Below are 23,089 nucleotides of genomic sequence, written 5' to 3'. Positions count from 1 at the left end.
CATTTGTTGGCTGGTGCTGGGAGATACCTGCATTTGTTGACTGGTGATGGAGATACCTACATTTGTTGGCTGGTGCTAGGGGATCCTCCGGTAGCCACCTGGTACAGCTTGTAATAGACATCATCATATTGGAGGTATACAAGGTCTAGCAACTTCATGCCCAGGTCGTGTAGCTTCAGGATATTGGCACTGGGATCCATGTGACCTGTAACAATCATAAGAACAGATCATCAAATGTAAAGATTCATTGCAATAAGAAACATGAATTGCAAAAAAAAAACAGTTCTTGATGTCTCAGAAATTATTATCCCAACTGGGGACCCTTAACTCACAAGTCGTTGACACCATGCTGCCGTTTCACTAAGCTTATTAAGTACTCCTTAGAAAATTTTAACATTATTATAATTTATAGAAAAATAAATATTATTAAGTTCACTCAAAGTTAATAGCTTCTTTCAATGTATTGAATGAATTTGTTGATGCTGCAAATTACTTGCTTCTTTCAATGTATTGAATGAATTTGTTGATGCTGCAAATTACTTTCAACAGATTACAATTCAGGTCAAGAAGCTACTACAATTTGTTGAAAATGCATCAAAAAATTGCGTAAGCTAAGGTAGATTAGTGAAACTGGGCCAATATCAACTGCTATCAATGTTAACAGAAAGCTTCACAAAATCTTTTAAAATATACTAGTTCAGTTTGTTTAGCCTGAATTCAATTCATGTCATTCTTTGAGTATTGTGTTTGTCCAATGTGTTGCAGTCAATGATTGACGTGTTCAAATCATCCCCCAAGGGAAAAATGTTTCCATTTATAGCTGAAGCATGCACAAGCTATTATTAACATATTTACCAAAATATTCATGAAACCAAACTAGAGTTTTACAACCTCAGTGTGCTTACTCTGAAGCAAACTGTTTTTGCTGATTAACATCATCTTGATGTAAATATAGGATTTAATGACTCCTTGTTAATCAGTTTTCAGTCAAATATGAGAGAAAACTCACAGTTTGTAAGGTGTCTGAGGACAAACATACAAGATGACAACAACATAAATAGGTATGAATATGCATATTTATAAATATTGTGGTAAAATAAAGAAAACCATTCCCTCTTGAATTTCAAGACACATGTTCATAAGGCAGGTGTGCTCCCTCATTTAACTTTTGTCTCAAATCTCCATTTATGTAAACAACAAGCTGTTTATGATCAAATTAAGTAGTCTTGTCTGAAAAACAAGTATGTGACTTGTTCTCAACATACACAGTTATGAGGCAACATTCCGATGATTCGGTATGTCAGACTACACAATGGCCTTATTTTTGGGGAAAACAATAATTTGTATTTATTTTGTAATACTGTTTTATTGTTATTAAATAGACTAGTGCACATTCTAATAGGTCAAAGTTTAAAATTTAAAACTATACTGACATTTTAAAGCAAATACATGATTGTATATGTAGGATTCAAAACTAAATAAAAGATTTAAATACCCCCCCTTTTTTTTACTGAATTGTAATCACCATATATGCAATTATTGCATGCAAAAATAAGTTTTATTTTCTATGGAGCAACCCTTGCCCCAACTAAGTCACTCATCTCTGGTTTCATTGGTCGACACAGAAGCCCAACTAAGTCACTCATCCCTGGTTTCATTGGTCGACACAGAAGCCCAACTAGGTCACTCATCCCTGGTTTCATTGGTCGACACAGAAGCCCAACTAAGTCACTCATCTCTGGTTTCATTGGTCGACACAGAAGCCCAACTAAGTCACTCATCCCTGGTTTCATTGGTCGACACAGAAGCCCAACTAAGTCACTCATCTCTGGTTTCATTGGTCGACACAGAAGCCCAACTAAGTCACTCATCCCTGGTTTCATTGGTCGACACAGAAGCCCAACTAGGTCACTCATCCCTGGTTTCATTGGTCGACACAGAAGCCCAACTGACTCATCCCTGGTTTCATTGGTCGACACAGAAGCCCAACTAAGTCACTCATCCCTGGTTTCATTGGTCCACACAGAAGCCCAACTAAGTCACTCATCCCTGGTTTCATTGGTCCACACAGAAGCCCAACTAAGTCACTCATCCCTGGTTTCATTGGTCGACACAGAAGCCCAACTAAGTCACTCATCTCTGGTTTCATTGGTCGACACAGAAGCCAAACTAACTCATCCCTGGTTTCATTGGTCGACACAGAAGCCCAACTAAGTCACTCATCCCTGGTTTCATTGGTCCACACAGAAGCCCAACTAAGTCACTCATCCCTGGTTTCATTGGTCGACACAGAAGCCCAACTAAGTCACTCATCCCTGGTTTCATTGGTCGACACAGAAGCCCAACTAAGTCACTCATCCCTGGTTTCATTGGTCGACACAGAAGCCCAACTAAGTCACTCATCCCTGGTTTCATTGGTCGACACAGAAGCCCAACTAAGTCACTCATCCCTGGTTTCATTGGTCGACACAGAAGCCCAACTAAGTCACTCATCCCTGGTTTCATTGGTCGACACAGAAGCCCAACTAAGTCACTCATCCCTGGTTTCATTTGTCGACACAGAAGCTCAACTAAGTCACTCATCCCTGGTTTCATTGGTCGACACAGACGCCCAACTAAGTCACTCATCCCTGATTTCATTGGTCGACACAGAAGCCCAACTAGGTCACTCATCCCTGGTTTCATTGGTCGACACAGAAGCCCAACTAAGTCACTCATCCCTGGTTTCATTGGTCGACACAGAAGCCCAAGACCAGATTACACAGAGGCGCATGATCTTGATCTCCACTAGATGCATATTGATTAACCCATTTTTGCGTGACATTGCTCATATAGCACCCATATGACAACACTAAAGCTTAATATAACACATTTTAGATGCATATCTCATTGGTGGCCAACCACCCCTTAAATTGTTTGAATGAAAATGAATCAAAACATAATTTTAAAATAAAATGCATGCAAATGTATCACCTTTTGTTGAAAAAAAAACACAGTTATATGGTAAAACAACAGTCATGAGGTACACAAGAGATGTGTTTGTCAGAAACACAATGCCCCCTATTGCGCCATTTTCAAGCCAAAACTTTGACCTTGAAGGATGACCTTGACCTTTCACCACTCAAAATGTGCAGCTCCATGAGATACACATGCCATGCCAAATATAAAGTTGCTATGTTCAATATTGCAAAAGTTATGACCAAGGTTAAAGTTTTGAAGCTGCTTTGAAGCCATATATATTCGACTTTTGACCTTGACGGTTGACCTCAACCTTTCACCACTCAAAATGTGCAGCTCCATGAGATTCCCATGCATGCCAAATATCAAGTTGCTATCTTCAATATTGCAAAAGTTATTAAATAATGCAAAACTTTAAACCAAGGTTTAAGTTTCCCACAGAATGACAGAATGACAGACAGACAGACAGACAGGCCAAAAACAAGATACCCGCGATCAGTTGATCCGGCGGCATAATTACAATCATGAATTGTCCAAACATCTGTTGGGTCATTACTTTCAAAAGAGCTGTTTTGTAGCAAGAAGGCCTGAAATGACAAAAAAAGAAGATTATACTGTTTAGTAAGTTCCGTGTTAAAACATGAATGAAATGCATTTTGAATTTAAAGCTCTGATGAGACCAGTCATATTTTTTTACTAAATTTTTAGTTTATGGTTCCTCCCTGTGAGAAAATAAAGGATTGCTACAAAACTACTGAAAATAAACAGCTGCGCCATGAGCGCATGATACGCCCGTCGTTCGCCAATGAAGTAGTAAGGTAATAAATAACCCTTTGAATCATTTTTTTACTTCAGTTTATTTGTATTTGAATACATGGTTTATTTTATAAGTACATGAGCATGGAGCGCCGTCTCCTTGACATTCATACCATATCTTTTTTTGAGTATATGTATGCATTTCTTTAGAGGATATGGAGTTGAAGTAAACCTGTTATAGATATTTTGACCAATAATAAAAGAGAAATGTAGATGGGTAAGTGGTAGTGTACAATCGGAATAGAAAAAAGCTCACCTTGTTCAATTTTTCAGGGATACTAAAAAAAAAAAAAAAAAAAATCCATCGAAGGATATTTGAGGTACAGTAGGACATTCAATGAAATCACGAAATTTTGACGAACAAAGTCCCATAACTCTGGAACGACAATTCAGAATTCCGTCAAAAACGAAAGGGGATCAGGGTTTATCAATATTAAGATTGTGTTGAAATTTGAAAAAAATCCATCGAAGGATATTTGAGCTACAGTAGGACATTCAATGAAATCACGAAATTTTGACGAACAAAGTCCCATAACTCTGGAACGACAATTCAGAATTCCGTCAAAAACGAAAGGGGATCAGGGTTTATCAATATTAAGATTGTGTTGAAATTTGAAAAAAATCCATCGAAGGATATTTGAGCTACAGTAGGACATTCAATGAAATCACGAAATTTTGACGAACAAAGTCCCATAACTCTGGAACGACAATTCAGAATTCCGTCAAAAACGAAAGGGGATCAGGGTTTATCAATATTAAGATTGTGTTAAAATTTGAAGAAAATCTGTCAAAGGATATTTGACGTAGCGTACGACATTAACAGACGGACGGACGGACAGACGGACGCGGGGTATACCATAATACGTCCCGTCATAGACGGGCGTATAAAAACTGAAGTTATATTATGCATTTAACTTATATCTTGAAGTCAAGTATTTTCCTTCCTTGAAATTCATTCCAAGACTTTTTCACACTATTTTGGGAATAAGGAATTTCAGCTCCAATTTACTTTGAATTGAATAATTATTGATAAAACCTTCATAAAACAATAAAAACTTGACTTGCAGATATAAGTTAAATGCATAATATAACTTCACAATCTTAATTTCTTACAGCTATGTTTTCAAACATCATAAAGTCAACCCATCATTTAGGAATTTGGGAATTGGATTAAGAAATACAAGACTTTGCAATTGGGAATATGGAAAAAATAACTGTTATAAAAATTAGCCAAAGAAGCCCTCAGTCCTGACTACTGATGAACAGACAGACTAAAAGTGTCCATCTCACTGTTTGTGGGGGTATAATAATGCTAAAATCTTGAGATTAAAATCATGATTTTCTGCTTAACCCTTTGCATGCTGGAAAATTTGTCGTCTGCTAAAATGTTGTCTGCAGAATGTCTAAAATTAGCATTTTCTTCGATTTTTTTCGAAGAATAATATCAGAATAGCAAAGAGCTTTTAAACAAGAGCTGTCAGAGGATAGCGCGCTCGACTATTCGAGTGTTTGACAGTATTACGTAAGCCATCATGGGGAAATTGTTCATATTCAACAATTTATTAGACGATCTTTCAAAAATAAAATAAGGAACAAAAAAAAAAATTTTTTTTTTTGGGGGGGGGGGGGGGGGGTAGGGGGGTTGAGAGGGGGGTATAATGTGGGGTGTGGTAATTTATTAGATGATCTTTCAAAAATAAAAAAAAAGGGAAAAAAAATTGGGGGGATGAGAGGGGGTATAATGTGGGGTGTGGTCATTTATTAGATGATCTTTCAAAAATAAAAAAAAGGAAAACAATTTTTTGTTTGGGGGGAGGTGGGGGGGGGGGGCAGAGATTCTGGGTTGGGGCCTGGAGTTTTGTTTGGGTGGAATCCATTGTGGTATTGGGTAAGTGTTGTTTTGTTAAAGTATTAATAAAATCTGATCATAAATAAAGAAGTTATGGCAATTAAAGCAAAATGTTCATTTATCTAAGTATAAAAGGGGCCATAATTCTGTCAAAATACACATATACAGTTGTCTGTTCTTGTTTATAGGTTGGGGTCATGTTGGTAAACAAGTATGCCAAATATAAAGGCAATATGTCAAAGGACAACGGAAATATTTGGGGTAGTACGCAAACTTTAACATAGATTTATCAATAATATGCATATTCTAAGTATAAAAGGGGCAATAATTTTGTCAAAATGCTTGATACAGTTGTCTGCTCATGTTTATAGGTTGGGGTCATGATGGTAAACAAGTATGCAAAATATGAAAGCAATATGTCAAGGGACATTGAAAATATTTGGGGTAGTACGCAAACTTTAACATTTGCACGCTAACGCAAACGCCAACGCCAACACAAACGCCGGGGTGAGTAGGATAGCTCCACTATATATATTTCATATTATAATAGTCGAGCTAAAAATATATGGTTAATTTAAAAAAAAAATGTTTTTGTTAAACTAGTTCTATGTTTCCATGATCACTATTTTAAATAAAAATAAGTATGTTGAATATTTAAACGTAACAAAATTAAATATTGGTATTGGTTGGGAAATTTAGAATAATGATTATCTCCATAACATTACTGAGCTGTCTATATTAATTTGTGATTTATAATATGAATTTCAACTGCAACATAACAATATCTTGCTTAAAGAAGCAAAAAGTGAAAATGACCATATGCAGCCAGCATACGACCAGCCTGCGAGTAACTTGCTGTCTGTTCAGGTTTAATGCTGTTTGCTAATAAATATCTTAGGAATGGAAATGAAGCTTTTAAAACTTCAATTTATGAAGAAAGGTGTTAAATAAAATTAGATTTTCTTAGGGACTACAATAGTGTCAAAATACATATATGAGATTTCAGAGGCTAATTGCATGTGCCTGAAGTGTATTCACAGCTTGCACAGGCTAATCAGGGACAACACTTTCCACTGTTATGGTACTTCTGTTTAAAGGAAGTCTCTTATTATCAAAAATCCAGTTAAGGAGGAAATTGTGTCTCCCTGATTAGCCTGTGCAGACTGCTTAATGACGCTTTATCCACGTGTATTTAGCATCATTTTCCAAGAGTACCCAATTACAGTGCCCAGTATTTCTACCTAAAGACTCGAGAATGGCTTCCAGGTATACCAGTGGAGAGTGCTTGGCAAGTCTGAAGTTCAGAGTCTTGATGACTCTCAGCTCGGACTGCATTATGGACTCGGTGTTGTAGCGGTGGCCCGCGTCCTGCAAGAACCTTCGTGCCCTGTGTGGGCTTAGGACCTGAAGCACATTTCAGCCATACTCACAAAGCTCCCTAAGTGAAATCTCAAAAAAAGAAATCAAGACCTATGCATATTATCACCTTCATTTCCTATATATGGCATTCCCTAAGTAAGAATGTTCACCTTATTTATTTGAACATGGTATAATATACAAAATATTAAATGGTTTAAAAGTTATAAATATCTAACAACATATAAATTATCACCCATAGATCTATGGACTTAAATATTAAACAACATATAAATTCAAAACGCATAGATATATGGACTCAAAAAAGAAGTTTTGAAAATTGCACTTAACTTTTTCTTACGAGCTTCCACCAAACCACCTGATTTTTCTAATTTATCTGTTATTATACCCCCAAAAAGCAATTTTAGATACTTTATTAAAATCTGCCAAGATCTGTTAATTTGTTGATTTGACACCAGAAGTAAAATTCCGCCTCCCCTACCGGTCCCTGTAACAACTCAGCCCAACCCAAAGTTAATTTCTGCCTTTAACTGGTCTCTGACCCAACTTCTCTCGCCCTACCCGATAATGTGATGTAAGCTTGCTGGCAATCTGTATGCACGTGATGATGCGGAGGACCACTTGGTTGCTCACACGTTTCTTGATGTCGAGCCAGTCCTTGTCACGTGTCTTCAGGTTGCCAGACTTCAACACGTGCTGATGCAGATCATTTACATGCTGGAGCATGAACCTACGCTCGTAAAAAGAGTAAAGGGGATTAATAAAACATATGTGCCATGCTCTGGAATAAAGGGGCTAAATACATATGTATAAAGAGTGGTCCCATATAAGCCTATGCACTATGCACAGGCTATTCAGGGAAGACACTTTCGCCTTTTATTGATTTTTTCATTTGAAAGAAACTAATAAGCCTGTGCATTCTGCACAGTGGAACCACAATAAATGCACACGTTTTCTCGATTCCCTAGAGGGATTTGCTCATTTCTTGAATGTTTTTTTCTGTGTTTCAGTCACATGTGTCCACTAATATCCCAATATAATTACTGACTATAAGGTCTGGTTATCAAGTTACTATTAATGACCCAAACTCTAATTTACAGGCAAGAAAATTTGTACTTCACCTGAATATTTTATAAGGGCAAATATTCCGGTTTTGTCTGAGAGCTGATAAAATTTTGAGGAGATGGTAACACTGCAGCAATTTACCCCACTATTAAATATTGGAAAAGCCAGCTAGCCCTGCACTGGTAATTTTAATTAAGCACAGCTTCAAAGGTTAACTTCTTTGTTTTATGTAGGCTTGGAACCTTTCCTTGGTCTTGTGTAATGAGAAAACGTAAATGTACCATTCAAAGTTTTAATTGAATTATACAGACTGAGAACTAATGCCCTTCAAATGTACAACTAGCAATTAATGCAATTTGTTTTTTATGATTTGATTATTTCAGGTTAAATTTTTAGGGTTTTTAAAAATACACACTGAAAAATCTTAGAATGTGATATGCTTTGGCTACTTTAAGTTGACTATAATCACTGTCAAGAATTGATAAAAACAAGATATGTGTTTGTCAGAAACACTATGTCCCCTTCTGCGCCGCTTTAAAGCTATATATTTGACCTTTGACCTTGAAGGATGACCTTAACCTTTCACCACTCAAAATGTTCAGCTCCATGAGATACACATGCATGCCAATTATGAAGTTGCTATCTTCAATATTGCAAAAGTTATGGCAAAATGTTAAAGTTGGGGCAAACAAACCAACCAACCAACCAACAAACCAACCAACCAACAGACAGGGCAAAAACAATATGTCCCCCACTATAGTGGTGGGGGACATAAAAATTACTAAGCCTTGTAATTTGGTTCTTAATATATAAAGAAGGAATATAAGTGTGGCTTCTACCACAACAAACCATTGTGGGAGCCTTATGTTGTGAAAGAAGTATTGGACATTCCAAGAAATTGTTCAGTAAAATGCATGTGCTTAAACCCTGGATTTAACTTTTGATCAACAAATAATTAATGCATTATGCAGCATGGTAAATGCACAACAATAGTACAATTAAAACATTTAAGTTCACAAATAAATGCAAACAAGTTTCTAATGTAGTCACTGTATGTGCATTCAATAGCGTAATAGCTTCACTGTATTTGACAACAACTTTGAAATCACTTTGACTGATCTATCAAACTGGAACCTGATGTCATTTTGTTTTTGTTTTTTTCAGCGTAAGCTGTATTAAGCCAGCTTTTCACCTTAGCCTGACCTTTGTTAGCGTCCAATAGAATTCAAATAAAACTTCCCGCGGCCAAGTACAGATGAATACACTTCATTTACTGCATTGGCTGATTTGAGAATACGACCAGTACATTGCAAACATGTCAGCGTCTTTGTAACACTGTTTTACTGCGTGTTCAGCATGAAACAATTTTATATCTAATGAAAAGGCTTAATAGATAGAACAGTTTTACACTCAATCTCGACATCAATACAGTTTGTGCGTCCACCTTTTATTTTCAGAAGATTTTCAGCGCGAGAACGTTTGCACTTAAAGGCTATTTTCTCATATTTATTACTAACTTCCATATTCCTGTAAACATGTTAACATGTTAAAGTATAGAGAGCAGTTGAAGCGAAGACTCACTTTAATGCATTGCATTTCAACTCGCGAGGTATATCGGGTCAATTTGCGGCCACTGTGTGTGAATGTCAGAGTTTACATACAGGTCATCGCTGCGTCTCTACCCTATGTGCTGATCGGAGTTCGCGGCCAGGAAAATAATCGTTACATAATAAAGACGCTATAGCGTGAAATAGGTGAACTGGAATTTTTTTTAGACCAGACAGATGTTAAATGAAGATATCCAGCGATATCATATGGTATGTCAATAATAGATTCTTAATGTGTTTTACAACAATACCATGATAAATATTATTTTTAATTAATTTAACAAGAATTATGCCATCATATTGACTAATGAATTAAGCATGAGCGCAATGATTCTCGATACTGTTACAAATCAAATCAAATAGCAACGCCAGACAAACCACTAAAACAGGTTTGTTCGAAGAACGCGCGTATAAATATTTAAAATATATATGGATACTTCGAGTGTGGCCGGTTGACTCATATGTTTTAATTTCACTTCCATTCTTCTTTTGGTTTTCTGTTTTGTATCCTTACGTTTATGACCAGCAATATGTAATAATGTAAAATAAGCCGCGAAAACTCCGCGTATCATCCCGTACTGCGTTTGCTGCAGCTAAGAACTGCACAGAAAAAGACATTCGCTATCTTTGATCTCATTCTTTGAAGCCTTTACCTTTCATTAACTGCAACCACAATCAAAGCCGTATATCTTTTTTAAAGATATTTCTTGTTTTAATTGACATTGCAAAAATGCAAGTGTGTATAAAAAGGGAGGAGTATTGATAAAAATAGTTTTTAATTTATACTGACAATTCATATTAAAATAAAATGTGGAAGAATCTAAATCACTGTGGGGAATCACGTGGTTTTATTTTGATATGGAACACGGAAAATGGCGGCGGCATTGTCTCGGTAAATTCGAGATGTAAGCTTGAAATGATGTAGCCTATCATATGCTGAATCGAAATCCGCGTGTAATGATATCTTACTTTGCTGAATCGAAATCCGCGTGTAATGATATCTTACTTTTATAAATTAACTACCTACTTTTCTCATACACTCTTTGAATTTATTTCCAAGTGAATTATATACAATGATAGTTTTCACAGAATAATGGCATTGTGTCATTCATTTCATAAAATAACATAGGTCATATCATATTATTGCACGAGAAATTCGAAAAACATCATTTGGAATATGTACGATATTCTGGACCATTGTATTTTAGAACTGTTTATAGCCCATTATTCCGACACATTGCAACCAAAATTGTTTCGAAATCGGTAAAATATTTACCATTCTTGCAATTGCTTTGCTGATGAGAAATGTACATACACATTGACAACGCACGGAATGTTTACTCAATAAGTACAAAGCATTTTCGAAAAAAAAAACACAAGGTTTATTCGATTGTGTTTTGTCATTTCTGATCCATAAGGACATAAGTTTCGAAACAATACTCAAATTTCGTTGCACCGTTTTTTAGTGGCGGATGTGACAAATTGCGTATCTTCTAGAATGGCAAAAGTTTAAAAACATTCGCATTGAATCAAGTTAAATCTACTATCTTTTGCGTCATGAAACATCAAGTCACTCTGTAAAATATGAACTGTTGTTTAATGGTTTTTACAGCAATGTTTTGTATCGAACTACACTTCAACACCGTTATTTCGAAGTCGTCGGGACCGTTAAAAAAACTTCGGATTAACGATAATTCGAAATAAACATTTGAAAGAAGACTTCTTTGAATCCTTAAAAATAAAACGTTGTGGCATTCGCATGGTTCGGTTACATGCTTACTTAAAAACGTAAACTAGTCAGATAGCAATAGATTTCTACTCGTAACAAACGGGGGGATAAAACGATTCTTTTTTTGTTTTATTTTTCTCTAATTACAGAACATATAAAATAAAACGAATAACACAAATTATCAGACATACATACATATGAAAACATTTTCGGAAATGAATTAACCTTTTTTTAAAAATAATACGCGATGTCTCTCTGAACACCGGCGTTCGCACAGACGACAAAGGTGTAATTATCGGCTTTTGACGCGCCACGACAAAGGTGTGAAATTACGCTCAGTATTTTGCAGTTTTGACTTCGAATTAATGATTGATAATTAGGTGCGAATTATAGTGTTGGGACCGACAGATTCACTTCGAAATAACGATTTCTTCAGTTTAACGAAGTTCGGATTAGCAATGAAATTTACATTAAACAAACAAGAATCAAAATCGGGACCCGAAAAATACTTCGAAATAACGGTGACTTCGGATTATCGGTGTTCGAAATAACGGTGTTGAAGTGTACAAGAATGTGAGGCACCCAAGTCCAACGTGTAAATCTCTTGTTTTTCCTTGTATGTTTTCATACGCAAACTGGTATTTTCTCTTGTAGATGCGCAGCACATAAGGAAACTAAAGATTTTGCCTGCCAGACACGTGGGAGGTCTTTCGCAATAATGGCAGACCAAAGAGCGCACATGACACACCATCAAGAAGCGACGTTTAAATGTGGCACATTCGGACATCAACTGAATAGACGAGACCAATATGATGATCACATGGCTATGCATCTTGGGACCAAGAATCATGCATGCAAATGAGGAACGACATACACTCACAAGCCGAATTTGTATAGGCATTAGAAATTTTGCAACATGATAAAAAGGGAAATACTAATGAAGTTGCAAGAAATAATACGCCATCAGCTTAAGAAAAAGCTTAAACAAGTAAACGCTATTTGTGTTGTATGTTTTTTACTTTGATTTTCAAGTTTTTGATTGTGCACCAAATTTTAAACCAATGATTGATTTAAGTGATTAATAAGTGATTTATTTCAATTGATCGTCTAGGTGCAATTTGTACACAGCCATGTCGCCATGGTTATCCCCCGGGAGAGTGATAGGCTTTAATTACCTTCTGTCTATTATTTTATTTTATTTTTTAAAGGTGATTATGGTGATTTTGTTGTGATATTTCAACATGTTCTCATGATTAACACTGTGATTTAATTTAATTATCTATAATATTGCTGATTAGTGAGCACATAAACTCAAATCCATGTTTCCTATTATTGTTTGAAACAAATAAATCAAGTTAGCATTTTGTTATTGTACAATCATTAAGAAACAGCAATTTATAAGACATCCAAATTACGGCGGCAGTTAACATTTTAACAGCTTTACTAAGCCCACATCCGTTTGAACGTATATAATTTAATCTTGCATATTGAGTACACGACAATGTTACAAAATAATATAATTACAAAATTGGTTTGTATGCAACAAAATATATAATTACATACCAGCATTTAATTGAAAATCTGTTCAACATTTGGATGAATATTCCCAACACACTTCTTTGATATCAAATATCGAAGGGAATGTTTCATTCAGAACAATGCACACCTTAATGTGATAATAACTTGAACAACGCTTAAATATAAGACGTAGGGATGACAAACAAAATGTGAATAAAATGTAACACTGATTTTGAATAGTTTTAATTTGTAAACTTAAGTGCCGTTTCTGAAAATTGTCAGTTCAAAATTATTTTTCTGCCATACTGTCCTTTATTTTCGTTAATTTATGCCCATCTTATCAGATGGCAGGATTTTTTACTCATTTCTTCGCGCTTTTTCCCCAACGTACACCAAGATGCCCGAACTATAAAGACGTCCGTGAGGAAAACACTGAGCCCATCTTCTTTCTTCCCTTTTGATCTTTTTATGTACACAGTCGAACACGTGGTTTCTGAAGAAAACAAAACGTAAAATTGTCCTTTAAGTAATTAATTGCAGCGGACAAAAATAAAATGTACAGTTTCACTTAAACGAATTAAAAACATATTTGTTTTCACTAAAATTGCTATAAAGCGAAATTTTAGTTAAGTTATATACATGTACATGCTATGAAAGTAAGTTAATTTTTTGCTATTAAATAAACGAGCGGAAATTCTAAAGATTGTTAACCGGATTTTTTCGGTCAAATAAAATAATAAGATTTTATCACATCCTTCTTATATGGTACGACATTTAATTCTTACTTCTTTTTAGGTTTTTTTTTCTCACGCGTTTTCTTTTAATTGTTAATGGTGTACTTATAAATTGCATAAATGAGGATCCTGTAAACGTTAAGATTTTTGTATTTTAAGTACAGTAAGAATACTGTAGGACAACAAGCTCTTTTTCATCCAAATGATATTACAGTTGATATTTGAAAACACAAAAATCATGTGGACTTTTTAATGCTTTCACAATGTTCATTAATAAACAATAATTTTTACTAGCACCTCAAAGTATTAAAACTAGAAATGGCGCGGCAGAGGCCGACGCGTATCCCCACGCCGAATGTTTGACCTAGGTGTGCCCCAGGGTTGGTAATGGGGCCATGCATAGCTGAGATTGACTGTATTGTCATAAGAGAGGTTCAGTATCAATTTGAAGTGAATCGGTGTAGAAATGAAGAAATTATAGTAAAAGGCAATTTTGGGTGGGTGTGGTCTATGTGGGCGGGGCGCCCCAGGGTTGGTAATGGGGCCATGCATAGTTGAGATTGACTGTATTGTCATAAGAGAAGTTCAATATCAATTTGAAGTGAATCGGTGTAGAAATAAAGAAATTATAGTAAAGGCAATTTTGGGTGGGTGTGGTCTATGTGGGCGGGGCCCCAGGGTTGGTTATGGGGCCATGCATAGTTGAGATTGACCATAATGTCATAAGAGAAGTTCAGTATCAATTTGAAGTGAATCCGTGTAGAAATGAAAAAATTATAGTAAATGGAATTTTTTGGTGGGTGTGGCCTATGTGGGCGGGCGCCCCAGTGTTGGGATTGGGGCCATGCATAGTTGAGATTGACCCTAATGTCATAACAAAAGTTCAGTATCAATTTGAAGTGAATCCGTGTAGAAATGAAAAAATTATAGTAAATGGAAATTTTTGGTGGGTGTGGCCTATGTGGGCGGGGCGCCCCAGGGTTGGGAATGGGGCCATGCATGGTTGAGATTGACCGTATTGTCATAAGAGAGGTCCAGTATCAATTTGAAGTGAATCGGTGTAGAAATAAAGAAGTAAATGTAAAATAACCTAAAAAAATGAGTGATAATTTCTGACGCGGCCCCACCCCAACCGCTATAACTTTTGACCCAGGGGTCAGATCAAAATTCCAAATAGTGCAGGGTCGCACATATGCTCATAGCTACCATGTGTGTAAGTTTCAAGGTTCTAGTGCTTTTAGTGTAGGAGGAGATAGTGGCCAGGACGGACGGACAGACGGACGGACAGACGGACGGACGGACGGCGGAGATAACCACAATATCCCCACCTTTTTTTCAAAAAGCGTGGGGATAATAATTAGTATTTGTGAAACATGTATTTATCTAAACTCTTAAAAATGATACAAAACCAGCTTTCACCAGATACATGTATGTCATTTGTACAAAAAATTACATGCCTTGTCATATTTATCACAAAAAATATGGTTATAGTAAAACTGGAATTATATTTAAATGTTGCATTATTCTGAAAATATCTGACGTTTTTTTTCTCGCCTGTACATATCATACAATTAAGGTAAAACATATAATTAATTTGTATTCCGTGAAACATATTATTTTTGTGTTGTGATTTATTATGCAGAAACTGCCAAGTTTTCAGACTCTTAGACAATTTGTTTGTAATGTATAGAAAACCTGGTTTATATTTGATAAGAAAAGGATTTGAAGAATGTCGATATTAACTATATTTGTGAAGAATTCATTTAAATCCGTGAAAACTGTCACTGTCATGCATATGCATGTGTACGAATTCAAAGGGTAAGCGAGAAAATTACTCAGTAATAAATGAAATGTAAGGTACCATTACACGTGGAATTCGATTCCGCATATGATAGGCTACATCTTAGCAATTTTAAATCAAACATTTAGGTACAAGAAGAAAAAATAATACTCTTACCGGACAATGCCCCCTCCATTTTCCGTGTTCCATATCAAAATAAAACCACGTAATTCCCCGCAGTGTAAATGATTTCCTGCAGAGTAGAGGAGCTACAAACTATCAGAGGCATAGGAGCTGGGGCTGCAGGGGCGGCAGGGGCAGCAGGGGCGGCAGACGCTGCCCCAATATTTTCGGCAAAAAATGAAATTTCGGCAAAGACCTGTCTTCATTTTTTTATTATTTCAATACCAGTATATTTGAAAATATCTTTGCCACGAAGCAAGGTTATCAAGCTTTCGCGGTTATGACACGTGTATTGTTGATTGTTATCACCTGCCCGCAGTCAATGTACATGTCAATTATGTTGTTAATTGATCGGTCTCTTTTATAAAGATAATCCATTTACGCCAAGTCGAAAATGAAATTGTCCAGTATAAGGAAACACAGATGTCTACATTTGGAAAATTTTAAGTGTGATGACCTTGTGGTACCTAGGCTATATGGTTGCCGGCTAGTGTTCAGTATTCAATGTAAAAATGACCTTGTGGTACCTGTATGATTGACGGTCAATGTGAAAATTAAACAAGAGGACCAAGATGGCCCTAGTTCGCTCACCTGAGAGGAGTCCGTTCATTCAATCTTTACCAAATGTCAAACTTGACCTAGATATTGTCCAGACAAACATCCTGGTCAAGTTTCATCATTATTTCAACTTCGAGTCATGATCAATGTACCTATGAAGTTTCATGATCCTAGGCGTAAGCATTCTTGATTTATCATCCAGAAACCATTTTTCTAAGTTGAGTCACCGTGAACTTGACAGCCATTGTGTGAATACGTTTTTTGGCACTGTCACCTTGACTTTTGACCTAGTGACCTGATAATCAATAGGGGTCATCTGCGAGTCATGATCAATATACCTATGAAGTTTCATGAAACTAGGCATAATCGTTCTTGAGTTATCATCCAGAAACCATTTTACTATTTCAGGTCACCGTGAGCTTGACCTTTGACCTAGTGACCTGAAAATCAATAGAGGTCATCTGCAAGTCATGATCATTGTACCTATGAAGTTTCATGATCCTAGGCATAAGCAATCTTGAGTTATCATCCAGAAACCATTTTACTATTTCAGGTCACCGTGACCTTGACCTTTGACCTAGTGACCTGAAAATCAATAGGGGTCATCTTGGAGTCATGATCAATGTTCCTATGAAGTTTCATGATCCTAGGCATAAGCGTTCTTGAGTTATCATCTGGAAACCATTTTACTTTTTCAAGTCACCGTGACCTTGACTTTTGACCTAGTGACCTGAAAATCAAAAGGGGTCATCTGCGAGTCATGATCAATGTACCTATGAAGTTTCATGATCCTAGGCCTAAGCGTTCTTGAGTTATCATCCGGAAACCATTTTACTATTTCGGGTCATCGTGACCTTGACCTTTGACCTAGTGACCTGAAAATCAATAGGGGTTATCTGCGAGTCATGATCAATGTATCTATGAAGTTTCATGATCCTTGGCATAAGCGCTCTTGAGTTATCATCCGGAAACCATCTGGTGGACGGAGGGACCGACATGAGCAAAACAATATACCCCCTCTTCTTCGAAAGGGGTTGGGGGGGGGGCATATTGAGAAAACTGCCCCCCTCCCAGCAGCCATGTTATTCAACTGACCGGAACCATTTTTGAACTCAACTCTCGTATCAAGGAAACAAATGTTCTGAGCAAATTTCATGAAAATTGGGCCAAAAATGTGACTTCTACTGTGCACATGTTTTCACTATATACATAGAGAAAAATGCCCCGGCCATGTTTTTTCACCGATCTTGACCATTTTCAAACTCGTCCGAGACATCGATTGAAACAATGTTTTGACCAACTTTCATGATGATTTGGCAAAAATTGTGACTTCTAGAGTGTTTACAAGGTTTCTCTATAGCCAAATAAGGAAAACTGCCCCGCCCACTGGCGGCCATGTTTTCCAACGGATCGGAACCACTTTTGAACTCAACCAAGATATAATTAAGACAAACATTTTAACAAAGTTACATGAAGATTGGGCATGAAATGTGACTTCTACAGTGTTTACAAGGTTTTTCTTTTTTTGACCTAGTGACCTAGTTTTTGACCTGGCACAACCCAGTTTCGAACTCGGCCGAGATTTTATTGGGACAAAGCTTCTGACCAAGTTTCATGAAAATGGGACAAGAAATGTGGCCTATAGAGTGTTTACAAGCAAATATTAACGGACTGACGGACGGACATACGATGGACAAAGACCGGTCACAAAAGCTCACCTGAGCAATCAGGTGAGCTAAAAAGACTATATAAGCAAATTACCATAATTAATTGCGATAGCGTTCACATTTGATTGTCTTGTGATATTATAGTTGTATGTTTCATGCGATATGTTAATATTCTTAATTTGACTTTAAGCAGTTTAATCAGTATTGACATAAAATGATCCCTATTGTTGTGTCGCCTGCTACAAAGTACAAACTGCGACATATAGGGATCACTTCTTCATCCACTATCTGTCACAAAATTGTGGCATTTAGAATATGCCAGCAATAGAGGTGTATAAGGTCAGTTATCAGGCATAAAAACGCACCAGAATGCGCCAGCTGATGCTAAAATTTGAAAAAAAAATCCAGGGGAGGCCCGGACCCCTGTAACCCCCTCCTATACCCATCCCCTCTGCCGCCCCAAAGTCAATTTGCTTCCAACGCCCCTGACTATAGTTAATTTCAAAGGGAGAGAAAATTGTGTGACCATTCCAGGACTCAACGCTCGAACACTTTGGTTTCAGGGCGATAGCTCACCAGACTAAGCTAACCAAGCTACCACACAAACAATCTTCAAACATGAACAAGTTCATACTGTGCCATTCGACCCCACTTAAATATGCAGCAATACAAATGTTATTCAAATAACCATATGCCTCTTAAAGCATATCCAGGTAAGGTAATGGCCCCATGCTTGATGGCGAATCACAGGACGAGAAAATTGTGCAACAAGTCTGGGACTTGAACCTTGTTTTCAGAGTTAGTGCTCTCCCAACTGAACTAACTAGGCCGCCACACAACCTCTCGTCTAACGTTACCAAGCTGATAGTGTGACATCTTTTAATGCAATAATAATCTATACGCCTGAAAATTTTTTTGAGCAAGTTTGGTCTACCTATGTTGATTCAATGTATTTTAATGCTTCTGAATATTGCTGAGACAGGTCACTTAAACAGCTGAGCACTGATGGGTCCCCAAAGTAATGCATATTTTTTAACGCTGTATATTTTATTTCATTATTATAAAAGTGCACCTAGCTGCTTCATGTTCATTTTTTCCACATTTAAATTAGAACATAAAACACATTATACATTTTTTTCCACCCGTAACAATATAATTCAATTTTATTAAGGTAAAAATGCGGGCCTCCGTATTGTGTATGCACAGAATGCTACATAGATTAATACATGTATTACCTTTCAAAGTAATTAAGAAAACAAATAAATTAATATTTATTTATTTTATTCATTTATTTTTTGTTCAATGACAATACATTTTATTTTCCTAATGAAAAGGTTTGCGAAGGTTGAAGGCGTCCCACTTCACACCTACAGAGTTTACAGGCAATACATGCATATTTAAGTTAGTATTGAATAAATCAATGTATCAAAACTAACATTGGTGAGTGTTATTAAGGAATGTCTCCATTGATGGACAAAAAAAAATTGCCATATGTATAGATGCTGTTATCAGTGTTTTTTTTGTTCAAAATCTGTTTTCCGGCCTCATTCTCAATGGAAAAAAGTTTATGTTTTTCCCAATTGGGACCTTAAAGTTTAAAAAAATATATATTTTGTTTTTTGTTCAAAATTTAGTTAATCTCTGATCCAACTCAACAAGTAACACTTTATTAAATTTAATATTTAAAACACTTATTCTCATTTTTGAAGCATTAGTTAGCATAAAAACAACACTAATTTTTTGGTCAAAACGCCGCGATTTTTCCCAATCCAAAAGGACCAGTCCCCATTCCCAAAATGGTGAAAAAAACACTTAAAAATAAGCGTCATCTGTATAGATGCTATTATGGATTGGGAGGTGGATAAAGAAAAGTGGTAGAATTAGACACTGCACCTGTAGCCTGCCTCAAAAACATAGCAGTTTAAATCAATGACACTTATAAGCCTACCCTTAATAATATCTCTTTACCAAAATATTGTATTAGAATTATTTCTAGAAATAATAGAACAGCCAAAATTACAATTGTATTATATCATATTACATATATGCACAAGCAATATATACAAAAAAATTGTTTTTGTTTTCAGGGTAATATCATGAATGGGTAATATTGCATGATATTTTGTCAGATATTAGAGGAATTAACATATTTTATGTACAAAAATATCCCTTAATTGAGAAAAAATGCACTTAAAACCCCAAAACATACAAATTACCTTTATGTATCTCGGTTCACCGTTTACAAAGTACATGTAGCTTTCGATGAGTTTAAATTGTGATTTAATTTACACAGAGACACACAAATGAAGAACCACTAGTTGAGTTTACAGTCTATGACAACATCATAACAATTTGGATTACACACTCATGCTAAAAACAGTGACTTAAATATGATATTTTTGTAGACATGAAGGCTTTACCTGTCAAAAAGCTCAAGACTGAGGTATTTCACCTCTGGAGACATTTTCAGTTTGTCACAAGTCTGGAACAAGAACTGCACACTTTCTTTCTTTATCGAAGCACCCTGAAACATGATATGTTTATTGTCTTTTGTTAAATCAAAATTTTGCTAATGGTTATTTATTTTGTATTGTCTGCTTCCTAATCAAAATTTTGCTACTGGACGTTACTGGTCATCAATTTGATAATTGCATAGACATTTTTTTAACAAAAAATTAATGTATGCCAAATCTTGTTTCAATCCACTTTTGAAAATGTGTATTTATGTATTTCATTCAAATTTCAGGTAAATCAGAACAAAGATTTAAGAATAAGTTAAACACAGCACATGATCAAATAATGAATTTAAGTATCCATTATGACCATTTTTTTTTACAAATTTAATTTAAAAAATATATAGTTAAAATAGATTTTGAAATAAAGAAGACCATGTCCCACAATAAGAACAGCTTTAAACCAAACTAAAAACAAACATTAAAATAACAGCAGGAAATAATCTAGAATTTACTATCTATGGGTCCCTGAACTCGCAGATTTTAGACCAATGAGTCCCAGGCCAAAATTAACGAGTCCACCTTGAAAAAGAATGGGTCCCAAATTTTGAAAGATACCACGTAGTGAAGAAAATTATTCTAAATCACACTAGCTCAATAACTATATTTTGCATTAAACTTGTTAAATCTTGTTTGCCTTCACATAGGCTATTACATTATCTGTTACATGAATGTAACCTGTTACAACATTTCAACTTGATTCAAATCGATGATAATATTATTGTTAACATCCGAATTGCGAGCTTGAAAATATTATTGTTAACGTCCGAATTGCGAGCCGTTGACCTACCGTTATTAAAGTTTAGAGTTGTTTGTTTTAACACCTTATTTCGGAGGCATTTTTTCTGTATTATTTATGACTAAGTTACAAAAAGTTAAAGCAGGTTTTCATCCGGGGACTCTAGAAAATATCATAAAACACTCTATTTAAAAGGTCGATTTTAATTGGTTTGTATTATACAGCAGTATGGCAAGCGGTTCGACGCATAATCCCAAGAAACTAGGTTTCTCATGAGAACCTAGGTTCTCAGAATGAGAACCTAGGTTCTCGCTTGAAGATTGCACATGGCTTCAAGAACCCAAGTTTTCAAATGAGAACTTAGGTTTTCATGAGAACCTTGGTTCTCATTTGAAAATCTAGGTTCTCATGAAAACACAGGTTTTCATTTGAAAACCTAGGTTCTCATGAGAACCTAGGTTCTCAGAATGAGAACCAAGGTTCTCACAATGAGAACCTAGGTTCTCATGAAAAACCTAGTTTCTTGGGATTATGCGTCAAACTGCTTGCCATATCTGTGGTTTTCATTTGGGAACCATAGGTTCTCTGAGAACCTAGGTTCTCTGAGAACCTAGGTTTTCAGAGAACCTATATTCTCAATATGAGAACCTAGGTTCTCATGGAACCTAGGTTCTCATGAAAACCTAGGTTCTCTGAAAACCTAGGTTCTCAGAGAACCTAGGTTCTCATACACACGGGCTGGACAGAATGAAAACAAGCCGTTAAGAACTTTATTTTTGCAAATATCTCAAGTTATTGAAATATGTTTGCAAAGTCTTTAGTGCATAAGTTTTTCTTGCAGTTTTGTCGATATCTTATGATTGAATAAAACATTATTACACATTATCAATAGAGATAAAACTTTTATTTATACCATAATGATTGCTTACTATATCACAGACATACTTAAAATAGAAAACTGTACCGTACAGTCGTTTGAGGCACAAACAAGGGAACTGAATATCTGAAACTCATTTAATGCTGTAACAAAGTATTATGTAACGATTGATCTGAATTGTTTCAATTTTTAGTCTCAAAATAATTTTTACAATTAAAGATGCCCTGGCTGCGAATTTGTCGTCTTTGCCCATTCCGCTATTCAAGTTTCGTAGAATATTACTGAGCATTGTCTGAACATTGTTCAAAAAATGTTCTTGGGGAGTAACATTCACGGTTTCACGCATATTTCTTATCATTTTACACATATGCCGCCAGCGTGTACCAAGATGGGAGACAAGTAGAGGTAAATTATGGCAAGCGGTTCGACGCATAATCCCAAGAAACTAGATTTCTCATGAGAACCAAGGTTCTCATGAGAACCTAGGTTCTCATGAGAAACAAGGTTTATGAAATCCCAACAAACCAGGTTTCTCATGAGAACCTAGGTTCTCATGATAACCTAGGTTTTCATGAGAACCTAGGTTCTCATTTGAAAACCTTAATTTACGTTTGAGAACCTAGGTTCTCATGAGAAACTAGGTTTTTCATGAGAACCTAGGTTCTCATAGACACATAGAACTTCTCATGAGAACCTAGGTTCTCATTCTGAGAACTTAAGTTCTCGTTTGGTATCCTAGTATTTCACAAGAACCTAGGTTTTCATTTTAAAACCTAGGTTCTCATGAGAATCTAGGTTCTCATTTGAAAACCTAGGTTCTCATGAGAAACCTAGTTTCTTGGGATTATGCGTCGAACCGCTTGCCATACAGCAGCGGCTCGACTAGAGCCAATCAAAAGACTTGTTGCAGTCTTCAAGCCTCATTCGGTTAAACTCAGCGTTCATCGCTACACTTTTGACTCATACCCAAGATGGTTCGTACTTATCGTGATTCGCGTATGCGTTAACGGATTCGTTTCAGCAATGTGTCCAAGTGGACGCACATATTTTAAAACTGTCTATTTCGATATTTGTGCGTCATAGAAGCGGGATGCGCATGTAGATTATTCCCTGAACAGT

At 36.0% G+C, this 23,089-nt stretch overlaps 1 protein-coding gene and 1 long non-coding RNA gene across 3 annotated transcripts in view; one reads left to right on the top strand and one right to left on the bottom strand.

Moving 5' to 3' along the window:
* Positions 1 to 23,089, bottom strand: part of LOC127882036 (cyclin N-terminal domain-containing protein 1-like) — a 57,483-nt gene that overhangs the window by 28,996 nt on the left and 5,398 nt on the right. The window contains exons 3-6 of one of the 2 annotated variants that reach the window (XM_052430426.1): positions 20,262 to 20,365; positions 7,562 to 7,730; positions 6,865 to 7,027; positions 61 to 205 (exon numbers count right to left, since the gene is read on the bottom strand). In XM_052430426.1, the coding sequence (XP_052286386.1) occupies positions 61 to 205; positions 6,865 to 7,027; positions 7,562 to 7,730; positions 20,262 to 20,365 (581 nt within the window). The remainder of the gene's footprint in view (positions 1 to 60; positions 206 to 6,864; positions 7,028 to 7,561; positions 7,731 to 20,261; positions 20,366 to 23,089) is intronic. The other variant, XM_052430427.1, reaches the window with a different exon arrangement.
* On the top strand, positions 3,768 to 4,640 carry LOC127882045 (uncharacterized). The gene is made up of 2 exons (XR_008050389.1): positions 3,768 to 4,094; positions 4,256 to 4,640. It is a non-coding gene; the product is annotated as an uncharacterized LOC127882045 (long non-coding RNA).

This window comes from Dreissena polymorpha, chromosome 5 (assembly GCF_020536995.1).
Source record: "Dreissena polymorpha isolate Duluth1 chromosome 5, UMN_Dpol_1.0, whole genome shotgun sequence".
NCBI lineage: Eukaryota > Metazoa > Mollusca > Bivalvia > Myida > Dreissenidae > Dreissena > Dreissena polymorpha.
This window is presented reverse-complemented; position numbering and strand designations above follow the sequence as displayed.